The following is a 20,896-nucleotide window of genomic DNA, read 5'->3' on the forward strand; positions in this document are numbered from 1 at the left end:
GACGCGTTGTGTATTCACTGTGGATTGATGGATAAGGCTGAACCCTTTAAATCTGGCGGTGGCTCAAGCCATCTAGCCATGACTTAAAAAATTTTACTCCTCTTGATTTTAGCCACCAATCAAATAACAAACGCTTGGTTACTTCTACCCGCTTAAAATCTACTTTCCCTTCACTGTCCTTAAACCCCAATGCCTTGGATAAACCAGCCCAGCTGCTCTCCACTATAGGGTGCTTTCACTACATGCGCGCCAACTGCTGGACCATCGCCGTACATCGTCTGTTGGGGCTTCAGTGGGCGCCGCATGATGGTACTACGGCCGCACGCCATGCACGGAGGAAATTCACCGGAAACGTACTTCGCTACTCCCTTAATTGGGAACTCTGTAATTTTCATGCTCTTAATGCAATTTTTCATGCACGCCTCAGTGCATACCTCGAAGATACGTTTCTTATACATCTGTGCATTCACTAAACTCGCCTTCATTCACTTCGAAGAGTCGAAGAGTCGTGATTGTTTGATCGATTGTAGAGATGCAATGCACTTTTGGGATAGCTTGCAACAGACAAAGAAGAAAAAAAGACTTTTTGACATCGCATTCGGTGCGGTATCTCACTGCACTATCATTGGTTGGTGAACTTCAGACATGTTCTTTCTGATTGGGCTACACAGCCTCAGGAAAACGCGCATGATGAACGGACATTGTGAACGTATTGTTTCTACAAGAGACCACTTCAGCAGAATGATTGTTCAACTAAAGAAATTTTATGCTCAGACTAGATTTGAACCAGAGTGGCAACAACTCCTAGTATTATGTTCTTCATTACCTTGTTTTAGTGCGTCCTTGCTTAAGTGTGTAGTATTATTATGTACAAGTAATGTGCCCTGTGGTTGTTGCGCTTGGTTGCTTAGGTGTGTCGTATTAAGCATTTTGTTGGTTGTACACAGTTCATGTACATTCTACAGGCCCGTGTACTGTGCGATGTCAGTGCACGTTAAAGAACCCCAGGTGGTCGATATTTCCGGTGCCCTTCACTGCGGCGTTTCTCATAGTCATAAACCATAGTTCATGTATAGGACCATCCAAAATATGTGCGACCAAGGCTCAGCGTGGCCGCGCCTGCGGAGCGCCTGTGTGTACGGCGCTGCCGCGCATTGAAGCGAAGCCGCGCAAGCGCACAGGGAACTAGGGGAGGTACTTAACGTCTACTACAGCGCTGGAGTGCACGACTCCTGCTTTGCTGTGGCGTACACTTCACAGAGCGACAGCGACTGGGGGTCCGAAGCTGAGTTGCAGGAAAGCAGTCTTCAGTCAGTGTGCCATACTGCGCCGGTTGTTTTAGAGCGCCAGCACTGAGGGTTCGACCCAGCCGAAAACCCGTTCTCTGCAGCAGTAATTGCGGCCACCGGTCTAGCCTTGATGAGGCCAGTCTATAAAGTGCGTAGCATGAGAATCATGATTCAGCATGACTAAACATACCTTATCATGATTGCCATGACTTAGTAAAACATGATTTGCGATGACTGTCACAACTTGTCCTGACTCAACATAACTCACTTAGATTCACACCAATCGCAGCTATCACAGCTCAGTATAATTTTCCAGGACTTCCACAATTATCATGATTTGCAAACATGGCTAAACATGGCTGTCAAGCCTCATCATGGTTTCCTGTTACTTAGCATGACTTTCCCAGGTTAAACCGGACTCAGTATTATTAACACTATATACCATGACCAAATATGACAATCATGACTCATCATTATTTGCCAGGACTACCATGATATGCATGGCTTGCCTTTGCTGAACATTAGCTTCAGCACTAAGCGTGATTTACAATTATTTGCGGGACGGACCAAGATTAATATGACTTGCACTAACCTGATTTAGCATAACTTGCAATTACAAAAAATATAAAATATGATTTCCCATGACTTGCAGCGACTAAACATGACTCTCATGAATCAGCATGATTTACCACGACTGCGAGAACTTGCCTCGACCCTACACGACTCAATATGACTAACATGACTGTCATGGCTGATTTACCAGGGCTGCCACTACTGAGAATGACATGCGGTGCCAAACCTGACTCTGCATGATGAACGGGACTTGCCGTCACCAAACATGACTATCAAGTCTCAGCATTATTTGCCAGCACTGCCATGACATGCATAGCTTGCCATAGCTAAACATGACTGTCATGACACATGACTGTCATGATTCCCACCTACAGCACCATTTTCTTGTTTTTTAATTAATTGAGGCCGCTTCAAGGTCATTCGTGCAGACACAGCGAAATCGGCGCCGCTATAGGCTAGTAAAGCTTTCACTTTAAAAGGCGCCCGTGTATTGGGCGATGGAAGTGCGCGTTAAAGATCTCCAGGTGGTCGAAATTATTCCGGAGTCCTCCACTACGGCATCTCTTTCGTCCTTTTTTTATTTCAGGCCCTCCATTATTCCTTTCATACGGTGCGGTTTGGGTGTCCACCGAGATACGTGAGACAGTTAATGCGCCTTTTCCGTTCAGCAAAAACCAATATTCAAGGTCGGGGAGAGCAAAACATCGCAGAAACATAAGGCTGCGGTACGAATCCTTGCTGGGCGCTATCCTCCAACCTGAGAAATAGATGTACACTATATGCAACGAGAAACTGCATGACACTACCCGCAACAGTGTACGACGAACGGTAGCGTAAGAAGTTTGAGAAGAACTTTGGAAACGTCCGCCAGTAGTGGGATCCCGCTCCGCGCGCTCCCTGGTCAGATATATGGCACCCGTCAAGATGCTAGGCATGCATTTTGGTTGGTGATGCTACTGCCTTAAAAAGTAGTTACCTGTCGCTTCGAGTTATGTATTCGAATTGATTTGGTTTTTTTTTTCATGCCATATGCACGCTCTGCTTCATATTACTGACTTAACTGGAGAAATATTTTTGCTAGGCAAGGCGGTGTAGCGATGGCTAATGATTGGGGTTTACTTCGACAACAAGGAAGCAGCGCCGTTTGATAAGGGTATATTTTCAGTTGCTAAGTGCTGTTGAGTGTCCGGCGACGGTGTATGCAGTACCATCTGTCCACAAGTCATTCGCAAAAGTAGTCTAGAACATTGTCCATATCAAGTAGGAGAAATTGGCACCGCGTACCTTCTTTCGCAAACAGTACGGTCGGTAAAACCGTGCAGAAAACGCACGCGCTGTGCGTCTGCACGACGGCAACCATCTTGAAGAGACCAGGACCTCAGCAAAGCAAAGGGCCGCACAATAGAAAATGCACATTAATCCACGCGAAAAATTGCCTATGCTCGCTGTTTCAGCGCACAAATATAGAAACTGAATTACAATAAGTTGCATGCATTTGAAACCAATTTTTTCTAAAGCGGAGGGCCACGTGACAGGTACTTCGGGTGCAGCTACTGTAAGAACAGAAAATTTCTTTTTTATTCGTGTAACAGGATTCTGTTCTTGGCCGCTAACAGATTTTTGTGCGGAAAATGAAATTTTCGGCAAAATATCTAATTTTGCACACATTTTTTACAGTGCACCGGATTGGGCCTTTCTCCTTCGGCCGTTGCCACAGTCACTCTTGCGGGTGTGTGCTTGACCAGTTGAATGCTTGTTGGCGTGGGAAAAAAGATGACGGCTTGGCTGTCGGCCTTGACCGCTATGAGTCTTAGCCCCCGACACCCGACGATTCCTGGCGCCGTACAGTCAGTTCTTAAAGCGCCTTTGGGGTCCCATAAATGGAAGATGTCGCCAGAGATAGCGGTCCTCCGGAGACGCGCAGCGCACTGTCACAACACAAAGGCTACTGGCCTGCATTCGTCAGACGGTTGTGTTTGTAACAGGACTGCTCCAAGTCCATAAGAGCTTGCATCACCAGAGAAGTTTGTAGCGTAAGATCGATGGTGCTTGGCCAAGAAACTGTCGGATATCAGAAGTTCATTGATTTTTGTGAATGCTGCTTCCTGTTCAAGCTGTCAAGTACAACTGTTCTTGTTTGAAGGGTGCGTATCGGTGCAGTGATTTCCGAGACATGTGGCATTAAGCTGGCAAGATGATTTCCCATCGCGAGTAAACTTCGGACGCATGCAATGTCTTTGAAGGCGCCATGGTATGGACAGATTCAACCTTGCCTAGATCTGGTTTGATGCCTTGACAATGACGCTCAAAAATGGAGCTTGGAAGACCCCAAAGCATCACTTGTCTTCGTTTAAGGTGATGCCTGCAGTTGCAAGACGAGTCAACTCTTGCTTGTGTCGTGCATCATGGTGCTGCTGGGTACGTCCAAAGACAAGGATATCATTAATAATTTAAGATAATCATTCTGACTTTCGAAAGTTCCAGCTATGCGTATTTGAAAATACACCGGGGCGGAGGTGATGCCGAAGGGTAGTCGGCGAAAACAATTGCGACTGAAAGGGCTGATGGAAGTTGTCAGTTCCTTCGAGTCCGCCGACAGCTGGACTTGGTGCAAGCTTGGAGTCGCGTCCAGCTTCGAAAAAACAGCTGCATCAGCGAGGAGACCAAACACTTGTTCAAAGGTTGCCAGGATGTGGCCTTCCCTGAGAATCACATGGTGCAGCCGGGTCAGGTCAGCACAAGACGATACTTTCCATCCTTCTTAGGCACCACCACAAGCCCGGCACACCACAAATTTGGTTTATCGATATGACGCACGCATAATGATTATTCTCTTAAAATATTGAACCTTGAATTAGCAATCAAATCCATAACACAAGTCAAAATAATTCATGAACTGAACGTTATCGCCGAACTAAATATGGGACCCAATCTTTACCATACCACATCGCCGCCTCAGACTGGCTTTTCACAGAAAACAGTGGAAGCTTTGTGGCATTAGTGGAGCTTCTTGGTGAATGCGACGAGATCATGAAAGAGCACAGGAGGGGTGTGCTGTGTCGAGATGTGACAGATCACTATTGCGGAAAAATAATTCTGAATAAAATTATTGACATGAAAGCAACACATGTGGTGAAGCACATCACAAAAAGTTTGAATGCTACAGAATACTCTTCTGTAATTTTGGATTGGACTCCTGACATCAGCCACACTATTAACGTTCGCATGTCTATTACAACTTGTAATAGGCATGTCTACTACGTGTCTATTGTAGTTCGCTTCCTGGACACAACTAAAGGCATGGTTCACATCCAAGAACATTTCATCGGGTTTAGAGCAGCGAGCGACATCACTGGAGTGGGCCTTACTGAAACTGCTCTATCAGCGCTGAAAAAGTTTGGGATCACAGTTGAAGATTGTCGTGGCCAAGACTACGACAACGGCGCATACATGAAGGGAAAAAACAAGGGGTGCAAGCAAGAGTTCTTGAACTCCAGATAATCTGAATCCCAAATAATCTTTGCTCTATGCGGATGTCATGCAATTAATCTTGTCGATGAGGGCACTGCAGCAACTTCAAGAGAATCTGTCACTCTTTTTGGCATTCTTCAAAGGACTTATACGTCGTTTTCGTTCTCTGTTCAGCGCTGGAAGACCCTTAGACATCATGTTGCAGGGCTTACTTTAAAACCTGCTGGTGACACCCGCTGGGAGTGAATGCAGTGTTAAAAGCCTGAAGCCCGTTTGTTACCAGACAGCTGAGCTCTACGACGCCGTTCTTGAAGTGGCTGAGTCTCAGTAGGCAGTAGCCGGTGTGAGCCACGAAGCACGAAGTATGGCCGGACAGCTCACATACCTCAGGTTTCTTATAGCCACAGTTATTTGGTAGGACATCCGGCTTCAGGTTACCGCCACCAGCAAGAGCATGCTGCGCAAAACAACTGACATTGTCGCAAATACACAGCTGATAAGAGAATGCTCAGAATATATTTTCAGATATTGCGGTGGCTGCGTTTCGATGGTGGCGAAATGCTAAGGCACCCATGTGCTGTGCGATGTCAGTGCACGTTAAAGATCCCCAGGTGGTCGAAATTATTCCGGAGCCCTCCACTACGGCACCTCTTTCTTCCTTCCTTCTTTCACTCCCTCCTTTATCCTGTCCCATACGGCGCGATGCAGGTGTCCGCCGATATGTGAGAGAGATACTGGACCATATCCTTTCCTCAAAAACCAATTACCAATTACCAGCTATTGAGGCGTTGGAACGCTAAGGCGCCCGTGTGCTGTGCGATGTCAGTGCACGTTAAAGATCCCCAGGTGGTCGAAATTATTCCGGAGCCCTCCACTACGGGACCTCATTCTTCATTTCTTCATTCACTCCCTCCTTTATCCCTTCCCTTACGGCGCGGTTCAGGTGTCCAATGATATACGAGACAGATACTGCGCCATTTCCTTTCCCCCCAAAACCAATTATTATCATTATTACGTTGGATACGAAAATTGGCTGTGGTTTAGCTCTGGCTAGCCTTAGTTGAATTGCGAAAGCTTCGTTTCCTCGGCACGTTGTCTACTCAGCGTCACATTCCGACGCTCTCGAGAACTCAAACCGGTCTCTTCGGAAGTTGAACAGTCACTCCGGGACGTGGCACGACTTCCAGCCGCATCTTCGGTACGACGCTTCTCGAGTCGTGCGGCGCGTTCTTCTGCAGTCTCTTGAGCGCGTTGTCTCTTCCGCGCTTCGATCTTTCGTTGTTGTCTCTCTTTCGCGCTCTCCATAACGACTAGAATCCACTGAGGCGAAGCGCATATATATATATATATATATATATATATATATATATATATATATATATATATATATATATATATATATATATATATATATACACCCCGCGAGGCGACACCTGCTCTCCCTCTACCCCAGCGCAGCACATCTGGTGGAGCGAGCGGCGACGGCAGCGGCGTCGACGGCGGCGCCGTCTGTTGGAGCGTGGCTGCGGCTCTGCTAGGCAACACCACCGCATGCGGCTGAAGTGCGACCATGCGACGAGCCGAGCTGGCTGCCTGGCTGGCGTAGTGTTGCTGTCGCAACAAAAGTCTTTGACGACATGCAAGCCACTTGCTGAAGGCATAGGCACTGACGCCGACAGGAGACGATATACACGGTTGAGGCGGAAGAAACGGCAATTCAGCTACGAAGGTGAAGGGGAAGCAACTAAAGACGTAACAGTAAAGATAATTTCTTCCATGATTAATAACTGGACGCCCCACTCCAGTTGTAGCTAACACAGTGCTGTGCGCGTGTGCTTTAATATCTCCTTTATGAACTAATCATGCGCACTACCTGGACACATTTCTTATTGTGTAATAATTTGTATATATTACTTCTCCCCTTATCCTCTCTTCCTGTTCCTTCACCTCTTTCATTCCAATTCTCCATTCTGCCTGCTATCGTTTATTTCCGCTGCCCCAGCCCAGGTGCTTCAGTATCGAAGGCAGATGCCGGGGCTAGCAAAAATGTATTCCTTCCTTTTTACTATTATTTTAATAAAAAAACCCACTACCACCACCATGAAACGGTGGACACTGTAAAGATGTCAATCAAAGAATGATTCATGCACATGAGGCCACACTTGAATTAGTGGAATTTCCTCTACAACTTCACAAAACATCCAGAAGGAGCAGCGTTTGCTAGTGTGTGCCATGACCTTCATCGTGCTCTTAAGCACAAAAAAAGTGGTTTCATAAATGATAAATACCTTAGTGACAAACTTTTGTACTCAAGCAGCCCGTTGCCTTTTGATTGCAGCACTCCTGTCATTGTGAAGTTTATATTAAATCAAAACTCTGATGATAACTTCCTAAACACGTGTGTAACTTAGGGTACTCCTGGCATTTCCTCCTTCCCCGTCGAGAGCGGAGAGAAGTTTATCTAAACTAAAATTAATAACTTAGATATCTAAGATTGACTATGACAGATCAGAGGCTGTAATCTTTGGCAATTTTGTCCGCTGAAACCAAAGTTGCATCTACCATCAATATGTCCGAAGGAGGAGCTCAATTCGCAGTTTTAAAAGCCCGCAAGTCTCCGTTGCGATAACTGAGTTAAGTTTTCCTTCCGCTTGCTTTCTGTGTTTAACAGTCATATCACAGTGCAGCGAAGTAAAGTCGTTGTTTGAAAGACTAAACCTTTGATATTTATTAGTTGCAAGCTTGTAATTTATTAAGCTTTTTAAGTTGTACTTTTAAGGAGCAGTAATGTTCGTGGTTATGTTCAGGTGCTTATGGTAATTTCCGTTTTCAGCAGATTGATTTTTTTATTCTTTAGCGAAAAATAGCGTTCTTGCTCTTTCTGTAAAACTGACTTCCACAATTTTTCATTGAGGAGCACCTCGTTTTCTCGTACATTATAAATAAGAAGCACGGATTGATATAGCTCATCAAATGACCGAAGTTGATGCTTCTTTTTTGCCTCAGGTGTCTCCTTTCTTGGCTGGCAATGTCGTCAGTGCTGGAAGGCGAACGCGTAGTACGCCGGCCAAGTTGCTCGTGCGCAAAGTGCGTTGTTCTGCGCCATCTAATATTGCCTACATGCGGGCGTGTGCGTGCGTGTGTGCGTGTGTGCATGCGCGTGCGCACATCTGTGTGCTTTGCCAGTATGTTAATTCAAGGCCTTTCGAGTACTGCAGTGGCAACAACCGACTGCGCTGGATAAGTAGAGAGCTAGCTCGATGCGAGTGTTCGTTACTGAATGGGCACTTTATTGGCCCCTTTATTGCAATGATCTAATTGGTGATATTTGTCTTGGAATAGCTATAGCGCGTGTGGCATTGGTGTCCATCCTATTTGTGCGTCTATATTAGCTGGATTTTATAAAGGTTTAAATCAGAACGTCAATATTTACTCTTCGTACGCGCGCGCAAGCTTATTGAAGGAAACTGAGGTTGTCTGGCAATGCAACTGAATTTAGTTTTGAATGATAAGCCCATTTGCGTACTTGTTTCTAAAGCGCATTATCTTCTATTAATATTAGCAGTCTGTGACCTTTTGGGACCTAGGGCGGCGACATGGTGACGACCTCTGCTTGGCAAAATTGATTCGCTGTCTCCCTTCAGGGTTCAGCCATCGAAATACACAGCCTGCGTTAATGAACTGTCAAAAACAATTTTGTTTTAATATTAGGCGTCTTCCTGAAAAACAACAAAAAGAAGCAATAGAGAAAAGGTAAACATAAAAAAAGATGAGTTTGACGGCCAGGGGTAGGGGGGGGGGGCGGGGGGCGCATTGGCAGGGGTTCGCACAGGGTGCCGAATGAGGTAAGGCAGGTCCTCAGAGGCAGGATGGCAAGCAAAGATAAGGAGCATAGCTAGACAGTTGTGTCTGACAATGTTGTACAATAAGATGGAAAGTTGGGCTAGTTCTAGCATGTGGCAAAAAGATATGATGCCAATGTAGTCCTTTCCGCGCCGATAAGATTAGATAGATTATGTCTTCTTGTGCAAAAAAAGATAGAAAAGGTTAATGATGACTCCCGAACCTGCAAGCTCAAACAGAGAATAAAGTTTGTGCAGTTTCAGTCTGATGTGGTCTACAAAATTGCCTTCTCGTGTGGACTATTATATATAAGCCAGACCGGACGGTGTTCTAACGTCCGCCTTAGAGAGCCTAAGAACGATTGTTCGTTGGGAGTAGCTGAGCACGGCCGGGTATGCAGGAACTGCCGGCCTTTATTTTAAGGGTACATAAGTTTTGTTTCGTCATCCGCGTCAACTCACGAGAGGTGATGGAAGCATTCTAGATCGCATCGTATGGTAATTGTGTAAGCAGGCCATCGATACCGCTAACAAAACAAGAAATAGAATATGTCCGGAAATCTGAATTTTGTTTTTGCTTTTGTGTAGAACTGATTACCATCACGTTTTTTTTGGACTTTGGTTGCTGTGTTTAAGGAAACGGGCTATTTCCCAATAAACCAGTTCAAATACCACGCGTGTCCTGTGTCTTCTTTTTCTTCGTGGCTCGTTCAGTTTGCGCCCACGTATTTCCACAATGACGACGTTTTGCTCTCGGAAATTGTCAGCAGATTAAACAGGGGCGGAGAAATGCAAGGAATACAAACGCGAAGCTTACATGCATTCTTGAGAAAAAAGACGCTTTTGAGCATCTGCCAGTTGCCACCTATGTATTGGACAATGCCCCGTAGCGGGTACGCGCCATTTATCCTTTGAGGACGACGACTCGAGGAGGAATTGCACGGCCTCGTCACATTAGTCTTTTTCTTGGTCACGTGATCGAAAAAACAATATTCGTGCAGTTTTCCGCTACTGCCGTAGCGCATGGAAATCTAAAAATTGAGAGCGTAGCTAGCACATTAGGTCATTTTTTTGGTTTCATGCATGACGAAGGAAAAACAAAAAAATGAGGCGACCACAAATACCGGAACACTGATTGCCACACACCCCAGTCATCCAGAGATCCCCTGGTGTGTAGGATATCCGATGACTGCGGAATTTTCTGAGCACCTGAAAAAGCTAGAGAGCATAAATGTTTCAGTTTAAATCTTGTAACCATTGCCAGGATGATTCGTGTAGTTCAGGAGCGACAAAAGAAAATAATCTTTCGAAGCGACTAAAACAAGGCACAGTTACAAAAACGCTACGGTTATTTCATCTCGTCTATTCTATTCGTTTTTTTTTTGCTGTAGTTCACCGCGAGGAACATGAATGCGAGGTGAGAGGAAAGAAGAAGAGGTCACCTCTTGTGCCGGAGTCCAGCAGCATGGCAATGAATTTTCTTCGCCTTTGGATTCGCAACGAGCGCAAGACTGCAAATAGCGACAGGTATGCACTGCACAAGCATTTCTTTCTGACTTCGATACACGGTGCTCAGATGGAAATCAATGCCGCGCCTAAATAATAACAAAGCCTTGAATGGAAGAGCTGGCATTGACGCAGAGCCAGACATGTTTCGCGCTTTGTGACTAGTGTGATAAAGGCCGAAGCACGGCTACCTACATGACTAAGCTGATGACATAGTAAGCAGTTTTGAACGGGGGGGGGGGGGGGGGGGGCTAGTAACGGCATGGCATGAGAAGAATTCCTGGACATCAACATTTAGCGCTGTTTGTTGGCTGTCAGTAGCGAACACCGCAAACGTAAAGGGGAATCTTAAACTTGCAATTTTAAGAAAACTAGAGAGGAGAGTTTTGAGCGATTCTGCGCGAACATTGTGATTATCTTTGAAGAGTATGGCCTACAATATGCTGCGTGCGCTTACACCAAATATATCTGACGGCCACAGAAAATCAGTGTGATGTACCGGAGATTCCACGTTTCCACGTAATTATGAATGTTTAGATCTGCGCGGCCCGCGGCGTAAGTCGCGCATGCTAGAAGCGTTTGTGCAGATTTCCTGGGCTTTTTTATAGCCAGCATGAAAGAAAGCCGACGGCACTCATCCCGATTCTGTGCATCCGTCCCAAGGTTGTCTAACCGTAAAAAAGGCATGTCGATAGTTAGGAAAAAAATGGGCCAGACGGACACATGTGCACGAAAGTGCGCTTAGGAAACTAGCTTTTGGGGAGTGGAAGCGAAAACGTATAGAGCTATGTTCGAATCAACCTTGACGGAGGTTGAAGAACGTGGGCAGTGGAGTATTGCATATACCAATTGAACGAAATTATATCTTGCGTCTTTCAAGACGTACAGGGAGCCGTGTGCTTCAATAGGGAGTGGGTGAATATTTAGGACATCATACAACCTTTGTCCGTAAGGTTCCGAGATTGAGTCCATTAAAAAAAATGAGTGTAACATTGAAATAATGTGTGCACCAGCCATTCGAAATAGTCTCCATTGCAGTCCATAAACAGCTTCCAACGCTTCTTGAGGTCTTGGAAAAAGTTGGAAAGCGCTTCTTTTGGCAGGGCTATCAGCTCCTTTGTCGTGGCGTCTTGAATGGCCTCCACGCTCCCCATCCAGCGACCTTTTAGGGCTCTCTTCACACGAGGAGAGAAGAAAAAATCGCATGGGGAGAAGTCAGGCGAGTATGGCGGATGGAGAAGTACAGTAGTGCTGTGCTTGGCGAGAAATTTTGTTACGCTGAGAGCAGTGTGCGGCCTTGCGTTATCGTGGTGCAGGCTCTATTGTCCAGACGCCCATAAGTCAGGGCGACGGCGTTGCAGTGCATCATTCATGTGTTGCAGCACGCGGATATAAAACTCCTGATTCACCTTCTGCCCTCGTGGGACGAACTCGTGGTGTATGACAGCTTTGGCATCAAGAAAATCTATCAGCATCGTCTTTGTTTTAGTTTTCTGTCGCCGCATCTTTCTCGACACCGGAGAGCTTGTGGACCGCCAATCGGCGCTCTGCCTCTTTGTTTGAGGAACGTTTTGAAAACACCATATTTTGTCTTTAGCGATGATGGTGTCGACGAATGCAGCATCCTTCTCTGCCTCGGAGAACAAGGGAGTGAGGGAGTATGGCACAAGTCTGACATTCAGCTTTTGTTTCCCCAAGTTCTCACTAAAAATTTGGTGGCATGCTGTCTTACTGATGTCGAGAGCATCTGATAGCATGCGGATTGTAATGGTGCAGTCTTGCTGTACGATTTCCCTGATTGAGCCACGTTGTTTTCATTCCGTCAGGTTGAAAAGCGCCTCTGCCTTTTTTCGTCTTCCACCGACGTTCTTTTCGAAACGAACCTCGCGTGCCACTCGAAAACTCGCGCCCGCGATAATATGTCTTTGCCGTAAGCGTCACGAAGGAGCTCATACGTCTGTGTGGCTGTCCTGCCGAGCTTCACAAAATTTTATGCTTACACGCTGCTCGAGGTGGACGTCCATATCTCCACATCCACTCACAGTAGAATGCGCAGACGACTAGTGACAATGTATTTTTCTACATGTAATGCCATCTAGTTGGTGCCACAGCAATTAACATAACTGACGTTAGACAGAAAAGATGGTGCTACACATACGCACCAACATTTGATTTGAGGAATTATTTCTAGACAAGAAAATAATTTAGTCTTGAAACTTTACGGACAAAGGTTGCAGAAGCGTTCATTCATGGTGTCATTTCCGCGATCCGCTCGCGCGCGCGCAGATGCTTAAAAGACTGCCTGGACACTCGCATACGAGGGCCAGAGAGACAAACTTGTTCAGTTTTTGTATTTTTGTACGCAGTGAATAAACCTCTTCCGTCTTTTTATTGCTATTGCCCCTGTCTGTACTTCTGCTCAGCATGCTCTCTGCGTAGCTATATTTCTGCCCGCGGCATGTGTCGAGTGCCAAAGTTATTAGCGTGTGCCGCGGCCGCCAACATCCTCACCTAATTTTCAGATTTTTGTAATTTTATACCATTATTACTTAAAGGGTGCGCAAGGTTGGATAATGAGAGCGGACTTTGTCTTGAAGTGGACATAATTTAGCCAATGATAATGGTGACGTGAAGTGAATGGAAGTGGTGTGGTGCTATTGGCTTTATATAAAGGCCCAATGTGCAGCCTTAGATTCAACATAGCGTTGGCGCCGGGCCCCAATGTATGCCATCTGCAATTCTGCTGTCGCTTCAAAGCTTTTTCTAAAAAAATTACAGGGTTACACTTAAATCTGCTTAAGAGCAGTAATGCGAAAGCCTTTCCCTTACCTCTCTTTCTCCGTAGATTTTTCATATTTATTGTTCAATTTTTAAAATGTATTGTTTCAATTTTTATTGTTTGCAAAATTTTTTATTTTCAGTTCTGCTTTATTGATTTATTTATATTTATGATGTTTTGTTTTCTTACTTTTTGTCTTTATTTTTCTAAATTTCATTAGATATATGTTGCTTATCAACTGTTGCTTAGTCATTTTTTGTATTTCATTTTAATTCCCATACAACTTATGACTGAGAGTTCGTGCGCACACTTTTGCGTACAGCCTCTGTCTACAAATTCTGTGCACAAGTTCCGTCCACGCCACTCATCAGCCAAGAAAGGCTTACGTCCTAATAACAGCTTCAAAGTATACCGCGGAATCAGAAGAGGGCTGCTGTAGGCCCCGAACACAGCGGGATGAGTGATCGAGCGGCTTACAGAGTGATTATTTTGTTACGAAGTATCCATGCCATAGCGAGCGTGTGTGAAACGCTTCCGCGTTTCGCACTAAAGTTGTGCTTATGCGCTGTTTCCTCCATCCCGCAGCATCGTGTACGTGCTGAGGATGAATAGCCCGCTTAGTGGCTGCGAAAACAACGGTGACCCAGAGGCTCACTTTGCCGGCTTTAAACACCGGTTCGAGAGAAAAAACTTCGTCGTATCCTCCATCGTGGTCGCACTGCTGGTAGGAGCCGCCGTGTGCTTCGTCTTTGGAACGAGCCACGTATGTACTTCAGCGTTAAGTTACCGCTCGTTCACCAAACGTCCATATGAGAAACAAGGGCAGAAAATATGAAGCAGTGAGGGCAAAAGCGCCAGGTCAGTCCGGTCATGCTGAGGGAGGGGGCTGCGGTCATCCACGCGAAACTGGAGTATATAAACAATTTTCTCAGTACTACGCCACCCCATTCTCCTTTGGCATTCTTCAGGGTCTCGAGCACGATACCACGGTAGGCTTAGCCCCGAGAACTCTGCGCATTCGGTGTGAAATGATGGCGAAGTGTAAAGCAAAAATATGACTGCACCACAGGTTCGATTTTCGCGAACCAACGAGCAGGCCCAGAGAGAGGGAGGAGCGCTCATATTTCCTGCGCTTCTAGCACGTGTGGAATACTATGGCCCTCGCACTCACATGACGCTGGGCAGTGCTTTAAACTCCATCAAGCTCCTCGCTCACCGCAGAAGTTGGCAGCCTTGTACTCGATTTAGTATTTCGAAATTCAAATTAATTAAAACGCAACTTAACTTCACATGTACGCAATGCTAAAAATTTGACCTGTAATATTTTTTCTCGTACTCAAAAGCTGTGAAGAAGTACAGGTGAGTCTCCTTCAAATTCTTGTATGTGGAGCTTATAAAGGCGGTGATTATGAATGTGACGGAACGTCACTAAGACTCTAGATTTTCCTAGCATACTGCTGAGCTTCGCGGTGGTTATGCCTAATTGCATTTCTTCTTAGGAAGAAAAGCCTGATGGAGTGCAAAAAAAAATGCTATACTGCATCGTTAGCGTCCTTAACATGGATGTCACGATACAACGCCGACAGTAGACGTGGTGGATGTATGTTTCGGTCACATGGAAGAGAATACATTAGAAAATTTCCACTAAACGGGACAACCTGTGCTTAAGCACCACACCAGAGGAAATGGCGGGAGGCAACCGTTAAGTTCCCTGCGGTCACCGGTAGGGAATAGGAGAAGAATATAAAAAAGACGTTAACACAACAACGTCCATTGCGAGACACTGTGTTTTGTGTAAGTGAAATTTACATCCAGAATTTTGCATTATAGTTAAGTTCAACAATACGCTGAGAGGTTTTTGAAGGAAAAGTTATGGTAGAACCGTTTATATTTACAAAACAAACGAGAAAATTCTTCGTGCGCTGCGGCAATCTATCACCTCCAGGACACTTCAAAGGTTCTCTATAAGACGTGGGTCCTAGCACAGTAGACCGCAGTTCCCGCTGGTTTAACTCTATAGAGCATACAGCGGCGGTTCATATGTGAGTCAGCTGATTGCAGACCGTGTTTTGGGAAGTTCAAATAACTTCACACGCCGGCTCGGCTATCACCAAAATAGTGTCCGACCGCGGAGTCAGCAGACGATGCTAGCCCAAACGCACACGGCTGTAGAAACTTGCTGTGATGAACATCGAAGCCTGCGATGAACAAAGAAATGTTAAACTCTGATTACCATACCATACCATAACATCATACTATACCATACCTTACCATACTACATGATAACATATCATACTATACCATACCACGTCATACCATATACCACAATATACCATACCGTACCGTACCATCCCGTGCTATTTGTCATGCTGTGCCACAACATACTCGTTCTTTGCTCGGGACGCAGTCGCCATATGCCAGAGGAGATAGTTCCAGTTGACGCTGGACGCTCCATTCAATCACGCATTGCTTTGCAATATAGAAATGGTGATTTCGCAAAGCGCATATTAGCTGTAGTATTCTGGTCAGTAGCACGAATAGATTTAGTGCTGGCCTCGAATAAAATCTTTCCTTCTCCTTCGCGTATGCATGAGAACCAACGCGGCCTCTCATGCTCGACTGAGCAGTTTGCCGAGCGCTTGATGCGCTCCGTACTTTTGAACGTTGGCTCATTAGACGATTAAGATGCAATCACAATATTTGTCTCGGATATGAAAAGAGAGGAATAAATCAACAGTGGCTTCCACATGTAGCACTGCAGCTTATAACGATGTTTATTATTTTGAGAATTATATATCGCGATAAAAATTGGCATTAAAACCAGCACCACGCGCACTAAAATTCTTTACGTTCTATGCCTGAATCACTTCTTCGCTTTACGTCACGCAGCAGTCAAAAGTGACAAGAAAAGACACATCTGTCGGAAGCGAAAGCCCCACACCTCTCTCGGAAGCCATCAGCTACCACGATGGCCTTCGGAACCGACACCAAGGATCCGGTGGCATCATGGTTCACTCGTCTTCAACGCAGAACGTCTCAGCGACTAGGGTCGACCAGTGAAAACTCATCAGACAAGGCCTCCGCAATTTTGCTATCATTGGAAAACTTAATACGAGAGCGAGGACACTGACATAGAACGTTGGCCTTGATAAAGATGCGACAAATTTTGACAATAAAACTAGCCTTTACAGAATGAACCCAGGCCTCAATATACATGCGATATAATGAGATTAAAGTCGAGCGGTGGCATCAAATTGGGCAACAGATTTTCCATAACAGGTTGTGGAAGGGTGTTCCAGTTACTCAGTTAGCAAGACGAATTATGCCTAACTCTATATTTAAATAATGAGATGGCAGACAATTTTGTAAGAACATATAATGCCAAGTGTTTTCTACTTGTCTTCCTCAGGCATTAACCGCAGCGTGTGTCTCCATGCGCTTTCAAGCGCCAGCGTGCCTACAGGCTGAATTGCAACTTGGTAGCGTACGCTATTTGTAACGCGGGTCCAACTCAGCACCGTAGCGCTGATTTGTCCGACACCACGAAAATGCCGCTTGTAAATGTTCGGTATTGAGAGCAAATGTGTTGTTCTCTACTGAACGGTTGTCAACGCAAAAAGGTGCGCAATGCACCTTGCTGTGCCTCTGGAGACCACCATATATTCATCATTGAGTTACGTGCAAAAATAATACAGTTCAATAATTAACGGTACAGACAAAAAGGGCCCCAGAAATAATTTTTTCAGAAAACAACACTTCAAGTCGCACAGTACCGGGGCCTCTAGCATTTCGATGGAGGTGGAATGTTAGAGGCCATTATACTGTGCAATGTCAGTGCGTGTTAAAGAGCCCCAGGTGGTTGAAATTATCCGGAAGATAAATCAATTATTGGTCGCTCAGAAAAATCAAACTGAGAGCACCTCTAATCACCGGGCAGTGGCGCATCGCTTAAACGCTTGAGCACTGCGCCAGGACAGGCATGGTGACATTCATGTATCCATGAATATAAAGTAGAGAATGACCTTCTGCATATATGGGAATTAACTCATTGCGCTTTCGCTTTGTAGTTTTAAGGCAGAGCTTGAGCGTCCCCTACAATTATTCGCAACGTATAATGACTCAGCACTTTACAACTAATGTAAGGTGTATAGAGTTTGTACAAAGTATGAGTAGCCTATATAGTCACGACTCATGACATATAATTATTGTGCGAAGTAGCATGACTGAGCACATATGCTATCACAAGCCGAAATTATAAGCGCAAGAATTTTCATGCCTCTAGTTTGCATGACAATGAAAAAGAATGACAGGCAGTCGGAGGGCCGATCCGTAGGAAACGTGTTGCATTGGACTTTAATTCTACCTCGCATGACGCGACACATCACACTCATTTTTTACTTTCCCTTTCATTGCAGACTTATTTTCTGTAGTTCTTTATACTTCAACCGAAGGGTGGTGTCTGGTAAGGGCACGCTTGTCTGATATCTGCTGCGAATTGCTGCTGCGCATTCCTTCGCCAGCGTCAAAAACTCCTCCGTCCGTGATAGCCACCCTCTGGGTTGTTCTCATGATATCCACTTGCTGATCTCTTCCTCCTTTCCCTTACAAGTGGAAAAAAAAAACTTTTCTCGCTTCAGTGCGTCGCCTGCCACCCGTAGCAAAGTGTTCTCGGAGGCTTCAGAGAACGCCGGAGGCTTCAGAGAACGTCGCACAGCAGAGCACTCCTGGGTGGCGCAGGGCCGAGGGTGAGCAGCAGGTCCAGCCCGAGCCGGATCCCCATCAACTCCGCCGTGTTGGAGGAGCCCAGGAAAGTTGCGTGTTGCTGGCTGTGCAGACGCAGGGCGGCGACGGTAGCCGCCGCTGCAAGGGAGCAGCTGTCGATGGCCACTGAGCCGTCGGTGTACACGTGGAGATGGTCCTCTCCTCGTGTATGACGGCTCTGGCCAGCTGCTGCACAGAACAGAGGGATGTGCTCCGCTTTCCCGCAATGCTGACGATCTCTCGCTGTACCTCCGAGGCAGCCGGCCAGGGTGCGCAGGAGCCGTAGAGGGGTGGGCCTTGTGTCAACTGCTCATACTCGAGCAGCGCCGCGCCCATTCGTGAGCGCGGGTGTGAGCGCATACGCTGCAGCAGCGAGCCGCCGTCCGGTGCGCGGTGAAGCCGGTCGATTTGATTCAGTGCCCTGCGCGCTGCTTGGAGCTCAAGTGGCCACGCTCCAACCTCGACCAGCGTTGCGGCGCTCTGCGAGTTTTTGGGCAGGCCTAGGCACACGCGCAGAGACTTGCGGTGCTGAAGCTCGAGTTTCTTCGAGCACGGCTTGCGCACCGTGAAAACTTGGTTTTGAGGAAAGGTGCGGCGATGAGGCCGAACACCTGCGGCTTGGTCAACTAGTGGCGCTTGCGCAGTAGTGACTAGCGAAGCTTGCCCGAAATGCGCCGCTGACTAGCCTTAACAGCCAATTTTTCTAGCCAAGTTTAGCTTTCGCTGCAAAAGTGCTAAAATTGGCTGATGAGGCTTTCGCAAATTCAGAAACCGAAAGCCTTATTGCGAACATGTCTGGGGGATGCTGCTGAGAGCGCATAAGAATCGTGGCATACGACCATGTCTCCATGGAAGCGAAACCGCCGTCGAACGCAATCAACGTCTGCACAGCAGTCGTTTCACAAAAGCTTGTCCATCCGCGGGCCGATGAATTCTTTTGATATAGTGTAGCACCCAATTGTCTTCTAGAAAGCTTTGCGAAAGCTACATTGCCTAGGAAAGTAAATTGTAAATTGGTAGCTTAGGGTCCAGAAGCGACGCACAGGCTATGTGGGACGCCATAGTGCAGGGCTCTGGATTTATTTAGACCACCTATAGTATTCGTTGAAGTTTACTGACATCGCACGAAAAACCATCGTTTTTCTATTTTTCTTGCATTGAAATTCGGCCACCTAGACGGGGTTCGAGCTCTTGACTTTGCAATCAGTAGCCGAACAAAAAAGTCACAGAGCCACCACGGTGAGGCTCTTACGAAACTAAACGGGGTGGACTGAGCCGAGCCGGGCAAGCCAAGCAATGATTGGAAATGTACAGTAGGATCTCGTTTCACTTTAGCAGACAAAGGAAGGAAAAAGGTTTAGAAAAAAAAACCTATGCTCCTTGGTTTCATTGACTGCTAGCTTCCGTCACTTGGGCATGGAATGCAAAGAGCGGGGGAAGAGCATACACTAAGTTCTATAAATTCTGGGCGCGTATAATAAAGGTATTTTTTTCTTCTTCCCTTATTCCCCTTCAGATCTAGAAATGGAACTTCGATTTCTTCAAAGAATGCTGAGGCAATGTTCATCACGCGGGTTCACCTTCTCAGGAAGAAACAGAAGACCAAGGCAGAGCGCACCACAGACAGAATGGCGGCACAACCTGCGCGCCATTATCCTCTGGAGGGCAACAACAAGAACAACGACAAAGCGCTACGGAGCATAGTGCGTGGGTCACCGAAGGCACCTTCGGCAAATGGTATTGCCCCGCTACCAGACGTGGGCATTGACGCTGGCAATCGCCGGCGCGATGACTCGCCTCCCGGCAAAGACTGACTGGATCTCAGTCAACCCGGCCACCAGGCAGCGGCGGCTTCTTTCTTCATGTGCGTCCTCATCAGCCTCGCCGTGCTAGTGTCGGGCGCCTCCTACTTCAGCGGCGCAGCCGGTGGAGGGGGAGATGCGCCGCCGACGGAACCAGTGACTGTCCCAGCCCCCAACGCCACCGAGGCAACTGAGAGAGCGCTACCGCAGCGTGGCGTAAGTGAAGTCACATGGAGCAACGAAGACAGCAGCGCCGTCAGCGATACCAACGAGTTGACATGGGACGACGACCTACCTATGTCCGTTATCGAAAAGTAGCATGCCTCAATGTTGTGTGTGACGAAATATGCCAGCAACTAGAGGATGTTACGCTGTCACCAGTGTGATGAGACTTAGCTAACTTATTTCTACTTTGAGCCCTGGAACAGCTTCAATCTAATCATTCAGAAGCAATATAACATTAAAACACTGCGATCATTTTCTGGTTCTCTGACATCTTTAACGTATTGGGTTTCTGGCATCACTGAAGGATGTGTAGCTCGATATGCTGCTTAGAAGTAAACTTCACCAAGAACATTTTCTTGTTCCTAGCATCTGACTATTCGCCAATATGGCGTAGTTGAAATGTGCGTTTTTTTTCTTAGCGAGGAATATCTAGTTGGAAACCCGGCTGCGGCGGCTGTGTGCCGACTGCAAAAGCGCCCGTGTACTGTGGATTTGTCGCAAAGGTGAGGAACTACAGCTGGTCAAAATGAACTCTGATTCCATCTAAACGGCGCGTCCCACAATGCGCCATTCTTGAAAGCCTGATAAAAATAAAACTGGCACCTTGCATTTTCCGGAAATCGAAGAAGTCGCACGTTCCATCCCCTT

At 46.4% G+C, this 20,896-nt stretch overlaps 1 protein-coding gene across 2 annotated transcripts in view; it reads left to right on the plus strand.

Moving 5' to 3' along the window:
* Positions 1–16,535, plus strand: part of LOC144121798 (2-Hydroxyacid oxidase 1-like) — a 75,319-nt gene extending 58,784 nt beyond the window's left edge. The window contains exons 8-10 of one of the 2 annotated variants that reach the window (XM_077655195.1): positions 10,567–10,702; positions 14,046–14,223; positions 16,350–16,535. In XM_077655195.1, coding sequence (XP_077511321.1) covers positions 10,567–10,702; positions 14,046–14,223; positions 16,350–16,520 — 485 coding nt within the window. In that variant the 3' untranslated portion in view covers positions 16,521–16,535. The remainder of the gene's footprint in view (positions 1–10,566; positions 10,703–14,045; positions 14,224–16,349) is intronic. The other variant, XM_077655196.1, reaches the window with a different exon arrangement.
* The last annotated feature ends 4,361 nt before the right edge of the window (positions 16,536–20,896 follow it).

The sequence above is a fragment of the Amblyomma americanum genome, chromosome 2, assembly GCF_052857255.1.
Source record: "Amblyomma americanum isolate KBUSLIRL-KWMA chromosome 2, ASM5285725v1, whole genome shotgun sequence".
In the NCBI taxonomy this organism is placed as follows: domain Eukaryota; kingdom Metazoa; phylum Arthropoda; class Arachnida; order Ixodida; family Ixodidae; genus Amblyomma; species Amblyomma americanum.